This window comes from Rhincodon typus, chromosome 14, assembly GCF_021869965.1.
Source record: "Rhincodon typus isolate 14 chromosome 14, sRhiTyp1.1, whole genome shotgun sequence".
NCBI classification, from domain to species: Eukaryota; Metazoa; Chordata; class Chondrichthyes; order Orectolobiformes; family Rhincodontidae; genus Rhincodon; species Rhincodon typus.
Window position 1 is genome coordinate 20,674,510 of NC_063345.1, and position 18,682 is coordinate 20,693,191.

The 18,682-nt window shown below is 39.5% G+C and overlaps 1 protein-coding gene across 1 annotated transcript in view; it reads left to right on the forward strand.

Moving 5' to 3' along the window:
* LOC125484856 (transcriptional regulator ATRX-like) overlaps positions 1-18,682 on the forward strand; it is a 64,646-nt gene that overhangs the window by 35,441 nt on the left and 10,523 nt on the right. Inside the window, exons 3-4 of the mRNA XM_048605284.1 lie at positions 7,575-7,627; positions 9,874-9,920. Of these exons, the coding sequence (XP_048461241.1) occupies positions 7,575-7,627; positions 9,874-9,920 (100 nt within the window). The remainder of the gene's footprint in view (positions 1-7,574; positions 7,628-9,873; positions 9,921-18,682) is intronic.

An 18,682-nucleotide genomic window follows, 5' to 3' on the forward strand; every position in this document is an offset into this window, starting at 1 on the left:
TCTTGGGATCTCCGTTGTAAATTGGGAATATGGCAAACAAGATTTTTTTTTAAATTGTAGGAGGATTAAACAGAATCAAAATCTGATTTTGGTTTCAGCAGGGTAGGTGGCAGAAAATGTCAAATTGAGAACCTTTTCTATAAGGATGAATGAGGGGGAGAAGTGCAAAATTGAGAAACAGAGGAGGAGAGAACAGTTTTTGGGAAAGGAGTGTGCATGAAAATAATGTAAAGTAATTAATAAGTAATAAGCAAGGTAAATCCTGGATCTGGGACAGTAGCCAAAATGTACCACGTGAATGGAAAAATTAGATTGTTAAAGATGATCAACAGTCACTGAAATCAGAGGATTTATAATCTAAAAGCTGCATCTGTTGTAATTCTTAGTGGGAAGATGATTCCTTGCAAATGAAGGGTACATTATGATTCTTCAGTTCTGTTGCTGTATAGTCTTTTTGAAGCCTTTTGTTTTGCCAGCTGCCTAACTTATTCCTCGATTGCATTGCCTTGTCCTGGGCCTGGCAGATCTTCTGTTATATCATGTTAATGTTATTTTTTTTCAAAATTTGGTTCTGCCAAAGCAATGTGCAGGACCATTGGTCTGTTCCTGTTCCTTTCAGCCTAACTGCCCTTCACCATTCTCTTGGATCATTGCTGATCCCCGTCAGTGCCATTTTATCTTGCATTACCTCCATCAATCTTCAGAAATGTATTGGTTCCTGTCTTGAACGTTATCAATGATTGACTTTCCACGGCGTTCTGTGCTAGGTAATTTCAAAGATTCATCACCTTCTGAGTCAAAAAATTCTTCCTTCTGGTTGTAAATAGCCTGTCCCTGTCTAGACTCACTAGCCAGGAGAAACATTCTATCCAATCTGTCTTGCTTTTATTCTTCAAAACTATAGAATACAGACTGAGTTTTCTCAATCTCTCCTTAAAGGACAATCCTCCCATTCTAGGAACTGGTCTAGTGAACCTCCTTTTGTACTGCATCACTTGTCCTTCCTTAGACCAAAACTCTGCACAGTGCTTGAGGGTAGTCCTAGCAAGTTCTATACAATGGTGCAAGATGTGTTCTGTACTCAAAACAAGAGGATTTGAAGGCCAGCATAACATTTGCCTTCCTAATTACTTGCTGCACCTGCGTGCAAGTTCTTAATGACTTGTGAACAAGAACACAGGTCACTTTGAAAATTAGTAGGACTGCGGTATTTCATTTTATGTGTTGCTTGTATTTTCTTTAAGTGCTAGGGTCTTGCTTTCTTGTTCTACAACTGCTTTGGGAAGTTTAGTACGTACACAGTACATTTCTGATAAGAGCTAATGAAAAATTACTCCTACGCTTTCTAACTTTGTTACAATTTTAAATTAATGACCTCTTTATTGGCAGATTTCCAAAGTGGGAAATATCATTCTCTATTCACATAGCAAGCTGATAATATCAAAAACGACATAGTTGAATGGACGGGGCAGGTGATAATTTCTCCTAATTTAAAGAAAACTCCATAACTGTCATCAACGTAGTGATCCTTCTCTTGACTGTCTCCAATACCAGTGTGTCTTGCCCTAGGCCACATCTAGAATACTGTGAACAGTATTGGTCCTCTTATCTAACTTGCCTTGTATAGTTTTAGCTGGACCTCTCTATTTTAATGCTCCAATTCCTTTCAAATAAAGGCCAATATTCTGTTTGCCTTCCCTTTACCTACTGTACTTGGATGTTAGCTTTTTGTGATTTATGCATGTAAACTCCCAAATCCCTCTGTGCTCCAACTTCATTTAAGTTGTGCATTGTCTATTTAAATAATATTCAGTTCCTCTTCATGCCAAAGTGGTTAACCTGAAACTTTTTATCATTACGTTCCATCTGCTGACTCATTTAACCAGTCTATATCCCTTTGCAGACTCCTCATTCTCACTGTTTGGCTGTTTTCTCCATAAGATGATGAGATGTAGTAGCGGGAGCAGGCCATTCGGCCCATCGAGTCTGCTCTGCCATTTGGTCATGGCAAATATGTTTCTCAACCCCATTCTCCTGCCTTCTCCCTGTAAATCTTGATCTCTTTACTAATCAAGAACCTGTCTATCTCTTTCTTAAATATGTTCAGTGACTTGGCTTCCACAGCCCTCTACGGCAATGAGTTCCACAGATTCATCCCTTTGGCTGAAGAAATTTCTTCTCATCTCAGTTCTAAAGATCGTCCCTTCACTCTGAGGCTGTGCACTTTGCTCCTAGTCCCTTCTATTAGCTGAAACCTTGGCAACATCTGTTCTTTGTAGCCCCCTCAGTATTCTGTGAATTTCTAGAGAATCCTGAACTAAGACTCTCAAGAGCCTTTGTGCTTCAGATTTGCGAAGCCTTTCCATTTAGAAAATAGTCTGCATGTCTATTCTTGCTACCAAAGTACATAAGCCCACACTTTCCCAAATTGTATTCCACCTGACACTTCTTTACCCATCTCAGAGATAGTAAGAACTGCAGATGCAGACAACCTGTTCATCATCTTTCCCACCTATCTGCTCCTCCCACCTCACTGACCAATCCCCACCATCCCTGCCTGTACTCACCTATCACCATCCTACCTACCTTCCCCAGCCCCATCCCTCCTCTCTCTATTTACTGCTGAGCTCCCTTACCCCTCCCCAATTTCTGAAGTAGGGTCCCGACACGAAACGTCAACTTTCCTGCTCCTCTGCTTCCTGGCCTGCTGTGTTTGTCCAGCTCCACACTGTTATCTCTGTACCCGTCTCCTCGCCTGTCCAGGTCTTTCTGCACCACCTCCTCAACACTATCTGTCCCTCCACCTATCTTTGTGTCACCTGCACACTTGGCAATGATACCCTCAGTTCCTTTATCCAGATCGCTGCCACATAACCTAAATAGTTACAGTCCCAACACTGCCCCGCTGGAATAGTCACTGGCTGTTAAAAGGCCCATTTTATCCTAACTCTGTCTTCTGGTCAGCCAATCCTCTATCCGTGCCATGCCTTGCCCTTGACAACATGGAATCTTATCTTAACAGCCTCCTGTGCAGTACTTTGTCAGAAGCCATCTAGAAATCTAAATAGATCATACCCACTGGCTCTCCTTTGTCTAATTTGATCGTTACCTCCTCATAGAATTCCAACAGATTTATGCAATACAATGCAGCACACGAACAGGCCCTTCCGCCCATGTCTGTGCCGATTCTAATCCTTATTTAGACCCCTACTTATGGCCCACGCCCAGTTTCTAATAGTCTGTTCACCTCCCATCATGTGCATATCAAGAAAAGCCTTTAATGTTGCTAACATGCCTGCTTCCACCACCTCCACTGGCAGTGCATTACAGGCACCGACCAACCTCTGAAAATTTTCTCCGTGTTTCTCCCAAAAGTTTCCCCTTTTCATCTTGAACCTATGCTCTCTTGTAATTGAACTTTCCACCCTGAGAAAAAGCCTCTGACTAACCACCCTATCTATGCCTCTTGTAATTTTGTAGAACTCTATCAGGTCGCTCTTTAGCCCCCATCTCTGCAGTGAAGACAATCTGAGTTTATCCAGCCTCTCCTCAACCAAAACCCTCCAGACCAGGCAGTGTCCTGGTAAACCACCTCTGCATCCTCTCTGAAGCATCCACATTCTTCTGGTAGTGTGGCAACCGAAACTGTATGCGATATTCTAAATGTGGCCCAACTAAAGTTTTGTACAGCTGTAACCCAACTTGCCATCTTCTTTATTCAATGCCCTGGTCAATGAAGGCAAGCATGCTGTATGCCACCTTGACCATCTTATCCACCTGTGTTGCCACTTTAGGGATCTGTGGACCTGTACCCCCAGATCCCTCTGTATCTCCATGCTCCTAAGGATTCTGCCTTTTATTATATAATTCTCACCTGAATTTGATCTGCCAAAATGCATCACCTTGCATTTTTACAGATTAAACTCCATGTGCTGTTTCTGTCCAAATCTGCAATCTGTCTGTACCTCACTATATCCTTTGACAGTCCTCCTCACTATCTGCAACTCCATCAATTTCGGTGTCATCTGCAAACTTAGGAAACAGACTACCTACTTTTTCCTCCAGATCACTTATTACAAACAATAAAGGTCCCAGTAGTGATCCTTAGGGAGCACCACTAGTTACTGATCTCCATTCTGAAAAGCACCTTCCATCGTTACTGTCTTCTGTGACCAAGTCAGTATTGTATCTGTCTAGCCAGCTCAACCCGGATCCCATGAGCCTCTGTCTCTGAACCAGCTTGCCATGAGGTACCTTATCAAATGTCTTAAAGTTCATCCACTGCCTTTCCTTCAACAATCATTCTTGTCACCTCCTCAAAAATTTCAATCAAATTGGTGAGACATGACCTACCCTGCACAAACCTATGCTGCCTATCACTAACCAGTTCAATCGCTTCCAAATGTGAGTAAATCCTATCTCTCATTATATTCTCCAATAGCTCACTGTCCTGTAATTACTTAGATCGTCTTTCTTTCCCTTCTTAAACAAAGGAGCAGCCTTGGCCAATTTCCAGGCCTCTGGAACCTTGCATGATGTCAAAGAGAATGCAGAGATACCTGTTAAGGCCCCAGCTACTTCCTCCTTTGCTTCCCACAGTATTCTGGGATAGATCCTGTCTGACCCTGGGAACTTGTCTACCTTTTAACGTATTTCAAGACACCCAATACTTCCTCCTTCATTGTATTGACCTGCCCGAGAGTATTCACGCAGCTTTCCCTAATTTCAATATCATTTGCGTTGCTCTCTTTGGTGAATGCTGATATGAAGTACTCATTTCAGGATCTCACCCATTTCTTCTGTCACTGCACACAACCTCCGTCCTTTATCCATGTGTTGGCCTGCTCTTTCCTTTGCTATCTTCTTGCTCCTAATGTATGTGCAAAATACCTTTAGAATCTCCTCAACCCTGCTGGCCAAGGACATTTCATAGTCCCTTTTAACTCTTCTAACTCCCCATTCAAACTCCTTACTTTCTGTAAATTTTTCAAGGATTTGTTTTTAGTTGCCTAGACCTTAGGTGTGCTTTCTTTTTTGGGTTAAGCTGATAATTTCCCCTGTCATCCGAGGTTCCCAAATTCTGCCATTCCTGGTTTCGTTTTTCACAGGAATATACCTATCCTGCACTCTAATCAACAGGTCTTTAAAAGACACTCACATTTCTAATGTGGATTTACCCTCAAGCTGCTCCCAATGAGGCTTGACCTCACCTTCATGAAGCCGTGCTCACTCTGTCCTATTTTACCATGCACTTTCAAATACTCCGCAATCTCATCCCTACTAATGGACTTAAATCTTATCAATGACAGAGGTCAGGCTAACTGGGCTGTAATTTCCCATCTTGTGCCCCTCTCTCTCAAACAGGGATGTTACACTAGCTATTGCCAGTCTGGGACCCTGCCTGACTCCAGTGATTCCTGAAAATTCAGCAGCCATGCCTCCATAATCTCCTCAGGTATCTCCTTCAGAACTCTGGGGGTATAGCCCATCTGGTTCAAGGGATTTGTCCACCTTTAGACCTTTCAGCTTTTCCAGTATTTTTTCTTCTTCGTGAAGACCACTATACTGTCCTCTGCCTGTGTTGAAGTTTTGTTATGCTACTGGTATCTTCCACCATGAAGACTGATGCAAAGTATCTATACAGTTGCTCCACCATTTATTTCTTTCCCATTACTAATTTTCAGCCTTGTTTTCTGGCAGCCCAGTGCCCACTCTTGTCTCTTTTTTACCTTTTGTATATCTAATAAAAGTTCTTGCAATCTTCTTTTACATTATGAACAAGCTTACCCTGATATTTCACCTTCTTCTCTTCCCCTATCCCCCACTACGAGCTGCTCCATAGAAACTACCTTATAGATATTTCATGGAATCTACTACAAGCTTGATTTTCCAAATCTATGGTTATTGTAATAGTGACTTTCTTGCATGCCTTTTCTATCCCCTGATTTTAGTTTATTTATTTTCATTGCAAACATGGTGCATTCACTTCCCACATTAATTGAAATCATTATTACATACTGCAAATAATTGTGACCCCAACATGCTTCTTGTGGCACTCCACTAGTTGTAGGTTGCCATCCTGAAAATGCTCCTTTCGTCTCAACTTCTTTTTTATATTGGTTTACCATTCCTCCATTCCTGCAAATAGAGTACAACGTTCCCTCCCCCAGTCATGAGTTTTTGGTAAGTAGCCCAAGGTGTGGTATCTTATCCCCTGTTGGAAATGTAGATATATTACATCCACAAATTTTTCTTTATATCCTGCCTGTTCTCTCTTCACAGTTCTCATAAAGTTGTTCAACATGATATCCCCTACTGAAACCATGCTGACTTTGCTTGATTATTATGTATTTCTAAATGCAGTATCAGTATGCAGCTCTCCATGTATTGCTTAAGTCAGATTCCAGAATGAAACCTGGTATGATAGATTATACATTGTACTTGTGCAATTTGGTGGTCAGTCATTGGCAGCCTCTTGTGAATATGTCCATGTATATATTGAACCAAAAAACATCAAAGTTTATTACAATTGAGGAAAAAATAAGTTTTATTTTGCAGTGTATAAGAGCTATTGGAAGCAGTTTTTTATTAACTTTTAAAACATAGATTCAATGCTTTTACCCTTAACCTACTTTTTCTTCTACACTGTTACCTTATTTTAATGCATATAAACAAATATATAGACAACCTTGTACCATGTTCAGAACTTAAATGAACCTAAATCTTTCACTTCCTAACCCACGCATTATGGATAGACAAATGAAATTCAAAGCAACACACGCTTCCATCCGTGTTAGAACCCAAATTTCCAAATAATAATAATGTACCATAAGTCTCCATCACAGGATACAGGATGATGGAGGTTTTTCCAGTATTTTACCAGATCCTTAATCTTTTGTCATGTTGAACATCATTAGATAGAAATGGGCAGACACTTCTCTTGTATGTTTCTGAGGGCTCAGGAGAGGAGTAGTTGGGATAGTGGAACCGAGGGCACAAGAGGTTATCACTTGTACCAAAACTGGGCTTTATTTCTGGTGGGTTTAATGGACTACATTGTCAATTGCATAAAAAGTGTTATAAATGTTTAGATACCATTTTTAAGTCGGTCATTCTGACATAATAAGTTGTTGGGTGTGTATACATGAGGCCATCGTTTTATATGTAGAAGGCAAACTTTTTTATAAGTCCATACAAGTTTTCAAGTAGTTATTAGGCCAGAACACACACGTTCCATACAAACTATATCCCCTTTTTAGTGAATGTTTTCAGTCAATCAACTTGCTCATATCTGTTGTGTTAAGTGGCAGTTTTATCATCAAATCATGCACACAAGGCTTTTTAAGACAAGTGAAATACCACAGTTGCTAAGATGAACTGTACAGATTAAATCATGGAGTCAGTTACTCTTATTGACTTGATAATCTCCCCAAAGCATTTAATTTTTTTTAAATTAAATTTTGAGTTGGACAACTTTATCAGCTAGTATCTTTTCAAGACGCTTTGATTTTAGCAAATGTATACGTTTTAGCAAACGACCTGACCGAATATAAATTGCTTTTGTTGTTTTTCAGGTAAAGGGAACATAACTGTAATTTCCGCTTCATCACATATGGAGGATAAAGAGGTTTGTTCTAGTTTTGCTCTGCCAAAGAAATGCACGTAAAAACTTTATTGAGCAAATCCCCTAGCTTCTAGTTGAGTTTTGGATTTAAGTTGCAGTTTCATCGTTTTCAGATTACTTAAACCTAACAAAGCTTGGGTACGTTTGTTTAATCTGAAACTTCATTCCATAATTCTGATTGCAAATGAATACCAACGTAAAATGTTACTTAATTTTATTCTGTAGGATTTTTGTTTCATTTGTATAGATGTAATTGAACATTTTTTCTTTTCCTTGTTTCTGCACTTTTTAGGGAGTTTGCAAAGTTGTGAGTTATCTGTTTGCATCAGGCTGATAATTCTAGCGTAGTCTCTTGTGTGCTTTTAATACAGTGTAATTACTTCACATTGTAGGTATTCTCTTTGCAGACAGGTCCTGTGAATTTAATGTTTTGTTTCTTTAGAACTCTGGGTGTCAATTTATTTTTCTTTCCTCTTGCTCTTTTGCATTGTATCAGCTTCTCCACATCTATGGGAATAAGACTAAAGTTTTAATGCATATATTGTTATTGCCCATTTAGTTGACCCATTATTTTATTTCTTAAATAGGAAAAGCAAGGGTATCATAAATAGTAGAAGATGAGATCAGTTATTCCTTCTTTATACTATTTTGTCCTAAACAAAAAGAGGGTTTCCCTGGTTTGTAGAATTATAATTCTTTGTGGCAAAGATTAAGATAGATCCAGAAAAGTTACACAAATGCATGCAGCTGTGGTATTTTATGAATGTTTTGCAACAGACTTTCCCACCCTACCTGTTCGAGGAAAAAACATCCAGTAAGGCTGGGTTCTGACAGTTCTGTTTTTCTTTTTTAAAAAAAAAAAAATCTGACCTGTTAGCAAGCAAAATTGAATAAGCTGCCTTTGCATATGTTTTGGCAAAAAGGAGTTCTGTCTAGTAATAAGGATTAAGACATTACAATTGAAATGATTCTAAGCTTGAAACAGTGATCCCACCTTCCCACCACTGCTACTTTCCACTGTTGGTTGGAGGAAATGCGTATTTTGGGAGAGTCATTCCTGTTTAAAATAGGTCCTGTTTTTAAAAATAGATGACAAGTTATAACATTGCTATACAATGTGAGTTTATTGGAATTTCTGGTAGCTTTGATATTAACAATTGATGGAATCCTGATGCAGTGACTGTTTACAATTTTTATCTGTGCCTTGTTTTCAGTTTGAAGTTAAAACTTAATGGTGTGTTTATTTCGGTGGATAGAGTCATATTGTCTGTTTAATACTAGAGGGATCAAATGAGACTCATCCATTCATTTCCTTTTCAAAGCAGTAACTGTCACGGACTTCCTGGCTGGTTTGTATGCACTTGGTTTTTTGTATTAGCTGGGGTTAGGTGTTTGGTAAAATTGAAAGACTTTTTTTGTAGTGGAAGAGTAATATTTTCAATTCCAAGAAGGGAAATTTAAATTGGTGATTATTGAATGAACTTGAGCAATCCTGATTCATAAGTAGCTTTTGTATATCAGTATTCTTGCAATTTTTCTTCAAGACTCAATGCTTGAGAAAATGTATAAGTAATAACTGCTGGCTTAGATGGCCTTAGAAGAGAAAAACTTGAGGAAATAATATCATTGTGGAGAAAAGATGGATGCCATATTGTAATCTAGAATGTTTGAGTAACTAAACATTTCCTATGAATACAGCATTGACCTCTATCATGTTTGTCTCTATCCTTTGTAATGGAAACCTTTTGATACTTGCCTTGACTGAATTCTAAAAAGATTCTTCACTTTGTTTCCAGAGTTTTGGAATCTCTGTCCCTTGAAAGCCCTAACACATTGTACTAAGCAATCCTCACCAGCTGTAATGAGCTTTCCTACTCTGTCAGGATTGGGAACTTTTCATGTTTTGTGATTCAATTATATATTACAAAAATTTGATTTTTTTCTTTAATGGGCAGAGTAGAAGATTTCTGATGTGTTGTTAGTTTGGAAAGTTCTGTGAAATTTTCTCATTCTTGATAGGTTGTCTAGAATTAATGCCTTTTACTTTGCATTCTTCATGTGGAGTATTGTTTTGCCAGAATAGTGCTTTAGCTATCATTGATCCAAATTGACTTCAGAGAAGCAGACTTGTTTTTAAATATGGGTATTCGAACAGATTTAATCTTTTCAAAACCTGTATCGGTTCTTATTAATTACTTTGCGGTTAAGCATTTGAAAACCTAAATTTAGATGTTCTTTTCTGTTTAAAGGCCTCCAGTCAAAAATCGAAGTCTTCGGGAGCATCCCGTTCAAGAAGGTTAGTACTTTGAGTATGGTGCATAAGGCAGTGTGCTGCCATTATAGTGTTGGGCACCAGGATGAATACTTTCATTCCAGTGAACTCCCAAGCTCAAACCCCCAACTGCTGTACTACTGTGAAGTGATGCTTTCATCATGGAATAGTTTTATCACCAATCTGCTGCTACACGTCTCCTAGACTTTGGTTAAGACCAGCATTTTGACAGGTCTGTTGTAGAGTGTGGTCCTGCTAGAGCTGTAAAATGGAAAATATTTTGCATGATTTGGTATTTTTAATTATATTACCTTTTGCTAAATGGTGAAGACAGAGTGCAAGTTTTTTTTGACTGCCTTGGTTACTGAATGGTGATAGGTGTTTATACCAAATTATGTATCTAAGGGACATTTGACAGTATTGTGTATGAAAGCAGTTTTCTACTAGTGCATGTGGCTAATATTGTCTCCAAAGCCACACTTGTTTCAAGTCAGTGGTGTTTATTGGACAAGACTGCTCAAGAAAGTAAAGTCCCAGGCTTTCATTAAAAAAATGAAACGTTAGTTTCTTGTAGTGCTGACGGTGGACATGTTATTTAGATCTGGCCAAAACCTGCCAGCATTAGTATTGTAATTTTCATGGACGTTCATCTTAATATTCAGTTCAATGTTGAATTGGTGAATATGTGACAGGGTTGGTAATTAAAATGTGAGTCAAAGGTCAAGCTGTTTGGTGTCTATGGTAGTTCAATTCAAAATGGTGAATGCCTACATCAATGGTCAGTCACTTTAATACTTTCTAAGATTCCTTGCTGATAAGTCATTTTACCAGATGCATTCGTAGAGTCATAAAGCATGGAAATGGACCCTTTGGTCCAACCAGTCCATGCTGACCATGTTCCTAAACTAAACTAGTTTCACTTGCCTGCGTTTGGCCCATATCTCTAAACATTTCCTATTCATGTATTTATTCCAATGTTTTTTGCAAACATTGTCACCGTACCTGCATCCATCACTTCCTCTGACAGTTCATTCCACACACGAACCACAGTATTTTTAAAAAAAAAAGGTTGCCCCTCCTATCCTTTTTAAAACTTTGTCCTCCCCTTTAAAATATGCCCCCTAGTTTTGAACTCCCCCACCCTAGGGAAAAGACCGTTGCTATTCACCTTATCTATGCACCTCATGATTTTATAAACCTCCTATTAGGTCAACTCCTCAACCTGCTGCACTCCAGCCTATCTTTGTAACTCGAACCTTACATTCCCAGCAACATCCTGATAAATCTTTTGAACCCCATTCAATTTGCTAATATCTTTTCTATAGCAGGGTAGCCAGAACTGTGCACAGTACTCCAGAAGAGGCCTAACCACCGTCTTGTACAAACTCAACACTATGTTCCAACTCCTATATTTGTGTCTGAGCAATGAAGGGAAGCATGCTAAATATCTTCTTAATCATTGTCTACCTGTGATGCAAATTTCAAAGAATTATGTACCTGAACCCGTAGGTCTGTCTTATACAACATTACCAGGCCCTACCATTAATTGTGTAAGTCCTGTCCTTGTTTGTTTTACCCAAATGATTCAAATATATGTTGACCAGTTGCTTGGTTGCATAGCACTTGTACGCCCTTGCTGCTGTTAGTCACTGAAGGCATCTTGACCCAGGAGGCTTTTATTGCTGGTGAACTTCCATAATTTCTGGCAATTGATGGGACAGAATTTTTCTCTCCCTTTTTCTCACATTTTTACACCAGTCTTTTCAATATCATTTCTGACGGCATTGATTCTTTCTCTGAATTTTGGTGTCTTTTGATACCTGGTGATGACCATTTTCCGTATGAGCCTAGGGAGGGAAGATTGCTTGAGTGAACTATATTGACCAGTAAGATGTAAATCATCAGCTCTGTCTGTTGAGTTCATTGATTGTGGACATGGTGGTGATGAGATAATTAGAACAATTTTTTGATTATAAAGAGAAAATCTTTTAGGATTTCTGCATGTATTTAGAGGATAAGATCTAGTTTAGTGTAGATTGTTCCTCTGGCCTTCTCTCTACCAGTACTTGCTACTCGGGTTCATGTATGAATAATGTCACTTTGAGGTCCAGGAGAGCCTGAATTTTGTGTACCTGTGCTGTTAGAATTAGTTGGGTCTCACAGGAGTGGAAAGAATAAAACTACATTTGGTATTCACAGTGGGTGAGAGGAATCAAGACTAAATCTGATACTATTGTACAAATTTATTTGGGCAAGTCTGCTAAAGAACAGTCTGAATGGCATTGAGTAGCACTGCTGAAAGTACTCAAAGCTAATGTTTCTGATCCAGGGTTGAATCTGGCAGTTTCTTGACCTTGGCTACTTTAGCTAATAATTGTCTTATTCAGCTGAACCATTGAAAGCATCTGCAGATTTTCTTTTGGCATAGAAATAACTTCGGATCTGGTGAGATGTTTCAGGGTGTTCATGCAAAGGGACTAATGCTTGACAGAATAAATTTTCTAGATCAACCTCTGCTTTACCTCTCATGCTGCTTAAAAAGGGATCTGAGTAGCTGCTATCACTACCTCAGTTCAATATTTTTTGGCTGACCATCAATCCTAACGTGCTTCCAACGAATGTCCCTAGAAGGGTAATTGCAAATTGTATGTTGTTGAGAGTTCATATTTGGGTGTTGTAGTCCATAACTTTTTCTGTTTTTAAAACTGATCAGGAATGGAGCATAGAGGAGAAGAAACAAAAACAAAGTTGCTGGAGAAGCTCAGCAGGTCTGGCAGCATCTGTGAAGGAGAAAACAGTTAACGTTTCTGGTCCGGTGACCCTTCCTCAGAAGAAGTAGAGGAGATGAGCTGTTGGGGAGGGGATCCAGCTCAGGTGTGATGTCTATATGGACAGCCTACCAGTATCAGTATATGGGCACTGGAGCTTATCTGTCAGCATTAAGGTGGTCATCTTTTCAAGGGAATTTCCCTACAATTTAATCACTTGATCTTTTTGAGCATACTTGCTTCTTCTGGCATTTTGCACTTCAAGTTGAGCCCTGTCTCAGTTTTAAAAACTGGTTGAGAAGTTCACCCTATTGATGATCTTATGTTTCTTTTACTTTCTTGTACATTCAGTTTGGTGTTTTCATGTTATTCCCTTTAGGACTCTGAGGTAACTTTGTTTTATGTAGCAGTTGTCTTGTGTTGCTTGACTTTGGAATAATTTTACCTCCTAATTAATTCACTTGCTGTCGTTTGTTACTGCAGACTGCATCAGGAACTTTCCACTTATGAACCTAGATCACAGTTTGAGCAGCTATTTTGATACTTAGGGAACAGAAAGGAAAAGAAAGCAATGCTATCTTCTGACCTCTCCCTAATCCCCTTTTTTTGTTATCAATTTTACGATTGATTGCAGAAATGATAGAATTCAGGACACCAGCAGAAGTTTTTGATGAATGATTTGGAAAGACTGCATATTACATCTAGAAGAAGAAAAGTCTTAAGCATGCATTATTCTTTTCTGAATACATTGATGTGAAAACAAAAACACATTGAATTGTGTTCCTAGACTCTCTGGCTTTGTTTTTATGATATGAACAAAGCACTATTTGCAGATCAGCAACTTTATATTTCTGTATGCTATGTTTGATTTTGGAATATATGATCATTCATATTTTGGGCTACTGTTTACTAAGATAATGAAATTCAGTTTTTGACATTCTGGGAATTTAACCGCTATAACCGTCACATTCTGTGCACAGTTTATTTTACTGTGCCATTTGGATTATGCCAACTGAAGGCCATCTTTCATTTGCACTGGATTACTTGGTGTGTAAGATGAAATGTTCAGCGATTCTGTCCATTCCCCTTTCATATGGTGAATCTAGTTAAACTTGTATCACCAATTTCAGTTGTCTGCATTTTGATGACTTTGACTGCTGTTTGTGGTCAATTGGTAAAGTGCAAAAAAGGTGCCAATTTTCTAATGGAGAAAAAAGGCCCAAACAGTTCGTATCCAGGTCACCAATGAAGACTGAGGAGTATTCTGCACAAGTCAAAAGAAGGATTGAGCGTAGTATTTGGCATTAAGAAGTTCACCCACTTCCTTTGCAGGAGCCATTATGCTCCTGATCGAACTGCTATTGAGCAGACCCCTCACCTCCATCTTTGGCCCGTATATGGGGATGCCTTCAATGGCGGCAGCATGCCTGCAGAGATAGGCGCTGACCTAGTCATATTAGATCAAATACCTACAGGCAGCTGCCCAGTCAAGGCTGCCACTACTGGGGAATAAAATTGTTCCCGACTAGAACCTGAAACTTGTGTATTTTGCCCAGGATGACAAGAAGCTGGTGTCAGTGAATCAGGTGCAAAATGCTGCTCAGGATTAAATAAAAACCGAAAGAACTACCGATGCTGTAAAACAAAAAACCAGAAGTTGCTGGAAAAGCTCAACAGCTCTGGCAGCACCTGTGAAGAGAAATCAGACTTAACGTTTTGGTTCCAGTGACCCTTCCTCAGAACCCAGAACCGTTCTCAGGAAGGGTCACCAGACCTGAAAGGTTAACTCTGATTTCTCTTCACAGATGCTGCCAGACCCGCTGAGCTTTCCCAGCAAGTTCTGTTTTTGGTGCTGCTCTGAACTACCCAGCTTTGAGCCGAATGGTGGACTTAGTCCTGAGAGGAAGAACCAGTAATGGAAACTACCCAGAATTACATCATTACCTGTCCAGGAGGTGGGAATTGCCCATATTGGACGGGTGTTTAATGTGGGGAATGAGCATCGTTATTTCCTCCCCCGCTAAGAGGAAATTTGCTGGAATGAAGGAAATAGCCAGGAGCTATTTTTGGTGGCTGAATGTGGACTTCCAGATTGAGGAGAAAGTGGGTTCATGTGAATCATGCACAGTGGTAAGAAAGATGCCACTTGTTGTTCTGTTACTCACGGGAATAGCAGTGGTAGCAGATTCACACCTATTTCACGGGACTGGTAGAGGGACAGAAACTACAACTGATCTTGGGATGCCCGTTCCAAGTGGCCCAAGGTAATGGTTATTAAGTCGATATCAGCAGAAACAGTGATAGACTGGCTGGATGAAATATTTGCCAGGCTTTGGAAACCCAAACAAGTAGTGAGTGTCAATGGCCCACATTTTGTAGTGCAATAGTTTGAGGAGTGCCTGGAAAATCATTTGTCAAAAGTGTGCGATCAACATATGGCAAAGGGCCAGGCAGAGAGATTTGTTCAAACTTTGAAGCAGACCTTAAAGGCTTCTGAAGAGGAGCAGTCACTAGGACAGTCAATCAACACGTTCCTCAGTATGTACAGGAACACGCCACATGCAATAATCCAGTGATCGCTGGTGTAGTTGATGTTCAACTACCACTTGAGAACCATGTTTGACTTTCTGTGGCTGGAAGAGCCCAAAGAGGTGATAGAGTGAAATGAAGAAAGACAAAATGGTCAGAAAGGCGAGAATTGCAAGGTTGAGGGTATTCCAAAGAGTGGAGACTTGTAGCCCGGAATTGTACATTTGGGGAGAAATGGATCCCTGTGCTGGTGGTGACTCAAGATAGGACCTGTGTCACATACGATACAGACGAGGGATGAGCTAATCTGGAGGGGAGACATGCGGACAAGCTGGTTGCCCTACCTCGCCAACAGGCGGATGTCCCTTCGAATACTGAACTGGTTCAGTTGGAACCAGGGGTGTTATCTGAGCCATGTGTCTCTGAGCCAGAGTTGGTCATAACCAGGGAGGAGATATTATAGCAGCATCACAGGGGAACGAGAGTGAATCAGAGAGGGGCATATCTGCTGGGCAGCAGGAGCTTTTAGAAGTCTGGGCGACGATACTAGATGAAATTCTTGATACTGTGGGAGTTGGTGGTCATTCTTCCAAGTTTTCCATGATTTTGTATATGTATGTTCATTAATGGGAGCTTTCAAAAATAAAGAGGGACGGGTGTTACTTATGTAGTTGGAGGTGCTGCTCTTTAGAAGAGCTGGTCAAGTACCCCAGCGGAGAAGAGCTTGATGGCAGTCTAGAACCGGCTGCAGATGTGAGAGCATGGTCAGTAAAATATTCCTGTGCAGATTTATCATTCATCTACTATGTGTGTAATTCCTTGTTCTAAAGGACGCACCAACATAACAGTTGACCCATGTTTTTCCCTCAATTTATGCTGACAACTTCTCTTGATTTAGCCTATGCCTTTCCATTGAAGACTTATATTTTTCTGTAAAACATAACTTCAGTGTGAGCAAATGAAATTAACTAGCCCATGGCTTTATTATTCCTTCTTAAACAGTAGATGAGCAGTCATTCTGCAGTATGGTCAGAGCAACTGTTGTTTCATTTCTTGCTTCTTTAAACAACCATGGATATATTTCATCTGAGCATTCTGATTATATGAAGTTTGAAAGACAGACAAAACTGCGAGTACTACCATATTTCAAATGTTCACCTCATCCATTTGTTTCGAGCTCACATCTTCCTTGGCTATGTCGTCATTAGCCCCTGATGACAGTTGCAAAGTATTTAAGAATTTTATCCACCACCTCTCTCTCCATTTGAAAGTTACCTTTTTTGCACCCTAATAGACCATATCCTTGCTTTAGGTATCCACTTTTAAAATGTTTTTTAATGATCCTGTAATATACTCACTTGATAATGGGTATTCATTTTAAAACCAGACGACAACCAGACGTGGAACTATATTCAATTAAAGGACAGTAGATTTCCTTCACTTTATTGACCCAGTGGGTCATGGGTTGTTAGATGCAATAACTTCATGCCTGCTTTTTATTTTCCGATTTTTGGGAAAAGAAACTGAATTTAAATTGGCTGGTATTTAAACTCCATGCTAATTAGTCTGAGAGCCACATAATATAACCATTAACGTATCATTCCTTTTCACTTTAAGTGCTTTATTTTCACTTTTAGTTCACAATCAGGGCAACCATACCGATAACGAACTAGCTTTGTATGCAGGGTTTTTCGTTTTATAACAAAGTTACACGGAGAAGAAACACTCCTCCCTTGCATTTTTGAACACTTCAGTAACAGACAAAAGCAAATGTTTCATCGGTCCTTAGAATGGAGAGTTGTGAACTACTCCTAATGCTGGAAGTTCTGCTGACAATTTACACAGCCTTCAAAATTAGATGAGTTAAGACTCTATAATTAGGGAATTTTCATGCAATCTTATTGAAATAAACTGTGGCAGCCTTCTATCTTGTAAGATGAGGCATTTAATAAACTATTATTTGCATTTAGTGCTGTATTTGGCAGTACATTTTAATTGACTTTAAGATGAGGTCTAACGTTTCAATCTACCCACCTCATACAAGGTGGGGTTACTCTAAGTCAGTTTTTTTTAAATTAAGTTCAGGCATGAGTTGAATGAAAATTTTAATTTTACTATTGCTTTTAAAAATAATAAAGGATGAACTAAACAACAGCATTGTGGGGGCCTAAGAGCTCAGTGCAGGATTACATTTTTTTTGAAGAGGTGACAAATGTAGTTGGCTAGGATTTCTACTTGTGTTACGTGTGTGGGCTTTCGGAGGCATTTGACAAAATTCGTTGTAAGCGACTGATCTGAGATTGGAGCTCTTGGAATTGATGGTAAATTATTGACCTTTTAGGAAGTTGACTGAGGGCAAGGAGACAATATAGTATAGGCAGGTACTCTTAATAGGGTATAATACTATAATGGTGTCCCATGCAATCTGTGTTGGGTAGAAAGTTACATATCCAAATGGTGGGAAGATAAGTACTGTAAATTGAGTTGACAGGATCAACTTATAAAAGGATATTAATAGGTTTAGTGGCAAATGGATTACAGTGTTAAGTAAGCTGCCATAGTCCCAGAGGATTATAGAGATGTGCTGTCATTAGAGGGAGGCCTGGTGGTGGTTTAATGTGAGGGTCACTGCACCTCAAGTGATTTTACATCTTCCCTGAATACTGTGTACAGGCTTGATTTCCTTATTTGAATGTAATTACTGAAGCATAACTTTTTTTTTTAATGTTTCATTCCTCTTGTAATAAAGGGTAGTGTCTCATAAGCCACCTTGATTACACGCTGTATTTGCATACTCAACCTTTGTGACTTGGGCACTAGAACACCCATACTCCTCTCCCCTCTGCACCTTGAATTCTGCAATTGTTCTCTCAGTAATGCTTTGCTTCTGCTTAATTCTTCCAACTGTAGTGGATAGTTTCACATTCTCACGCGTTATACTCCATCTGCCGGATTTTTGTCTACACGCTCCATCTATCTATGACTTTGCATTCTTGTCATTTTCAGAACATATCTTCTTACCTATCTAAGAAGCAAAATTTGCAGGTGATGCAATGACTTTGCCTGCAGTCAGATCATTGATTTTAAATTTTGAAATGTTAGAGGGCCTAGCACAGACTCCTGTGGATGCATCACATGCTGCTAATCTGAAGAAGCCTAATTTTGTTTTCTGATAGCCTGCCAATCTTCCACCATGCTAGGATGTTATCCCCCATACCATGAACTTCTACTTTGCACAATAACTTCTTACGTGAAACCTCGTGAAATGCCTTCTGGAAATTTTAATTTGATGTTCTCCTTAACTTAGTCATGGAGTTATACAGCATGGAACCAGACACTTTGGTCCTACTCGCCATGCTGACCAGATATGCTAAATTAAGCTACTCCCATTTGCCAGCATTTGGCCCATATCCCTCTAAACCCTTCCTATTCATATACCCATCCAGATGCCTTTTAAATGTTGTAATTGTACCAGCCTCCATCACTTCC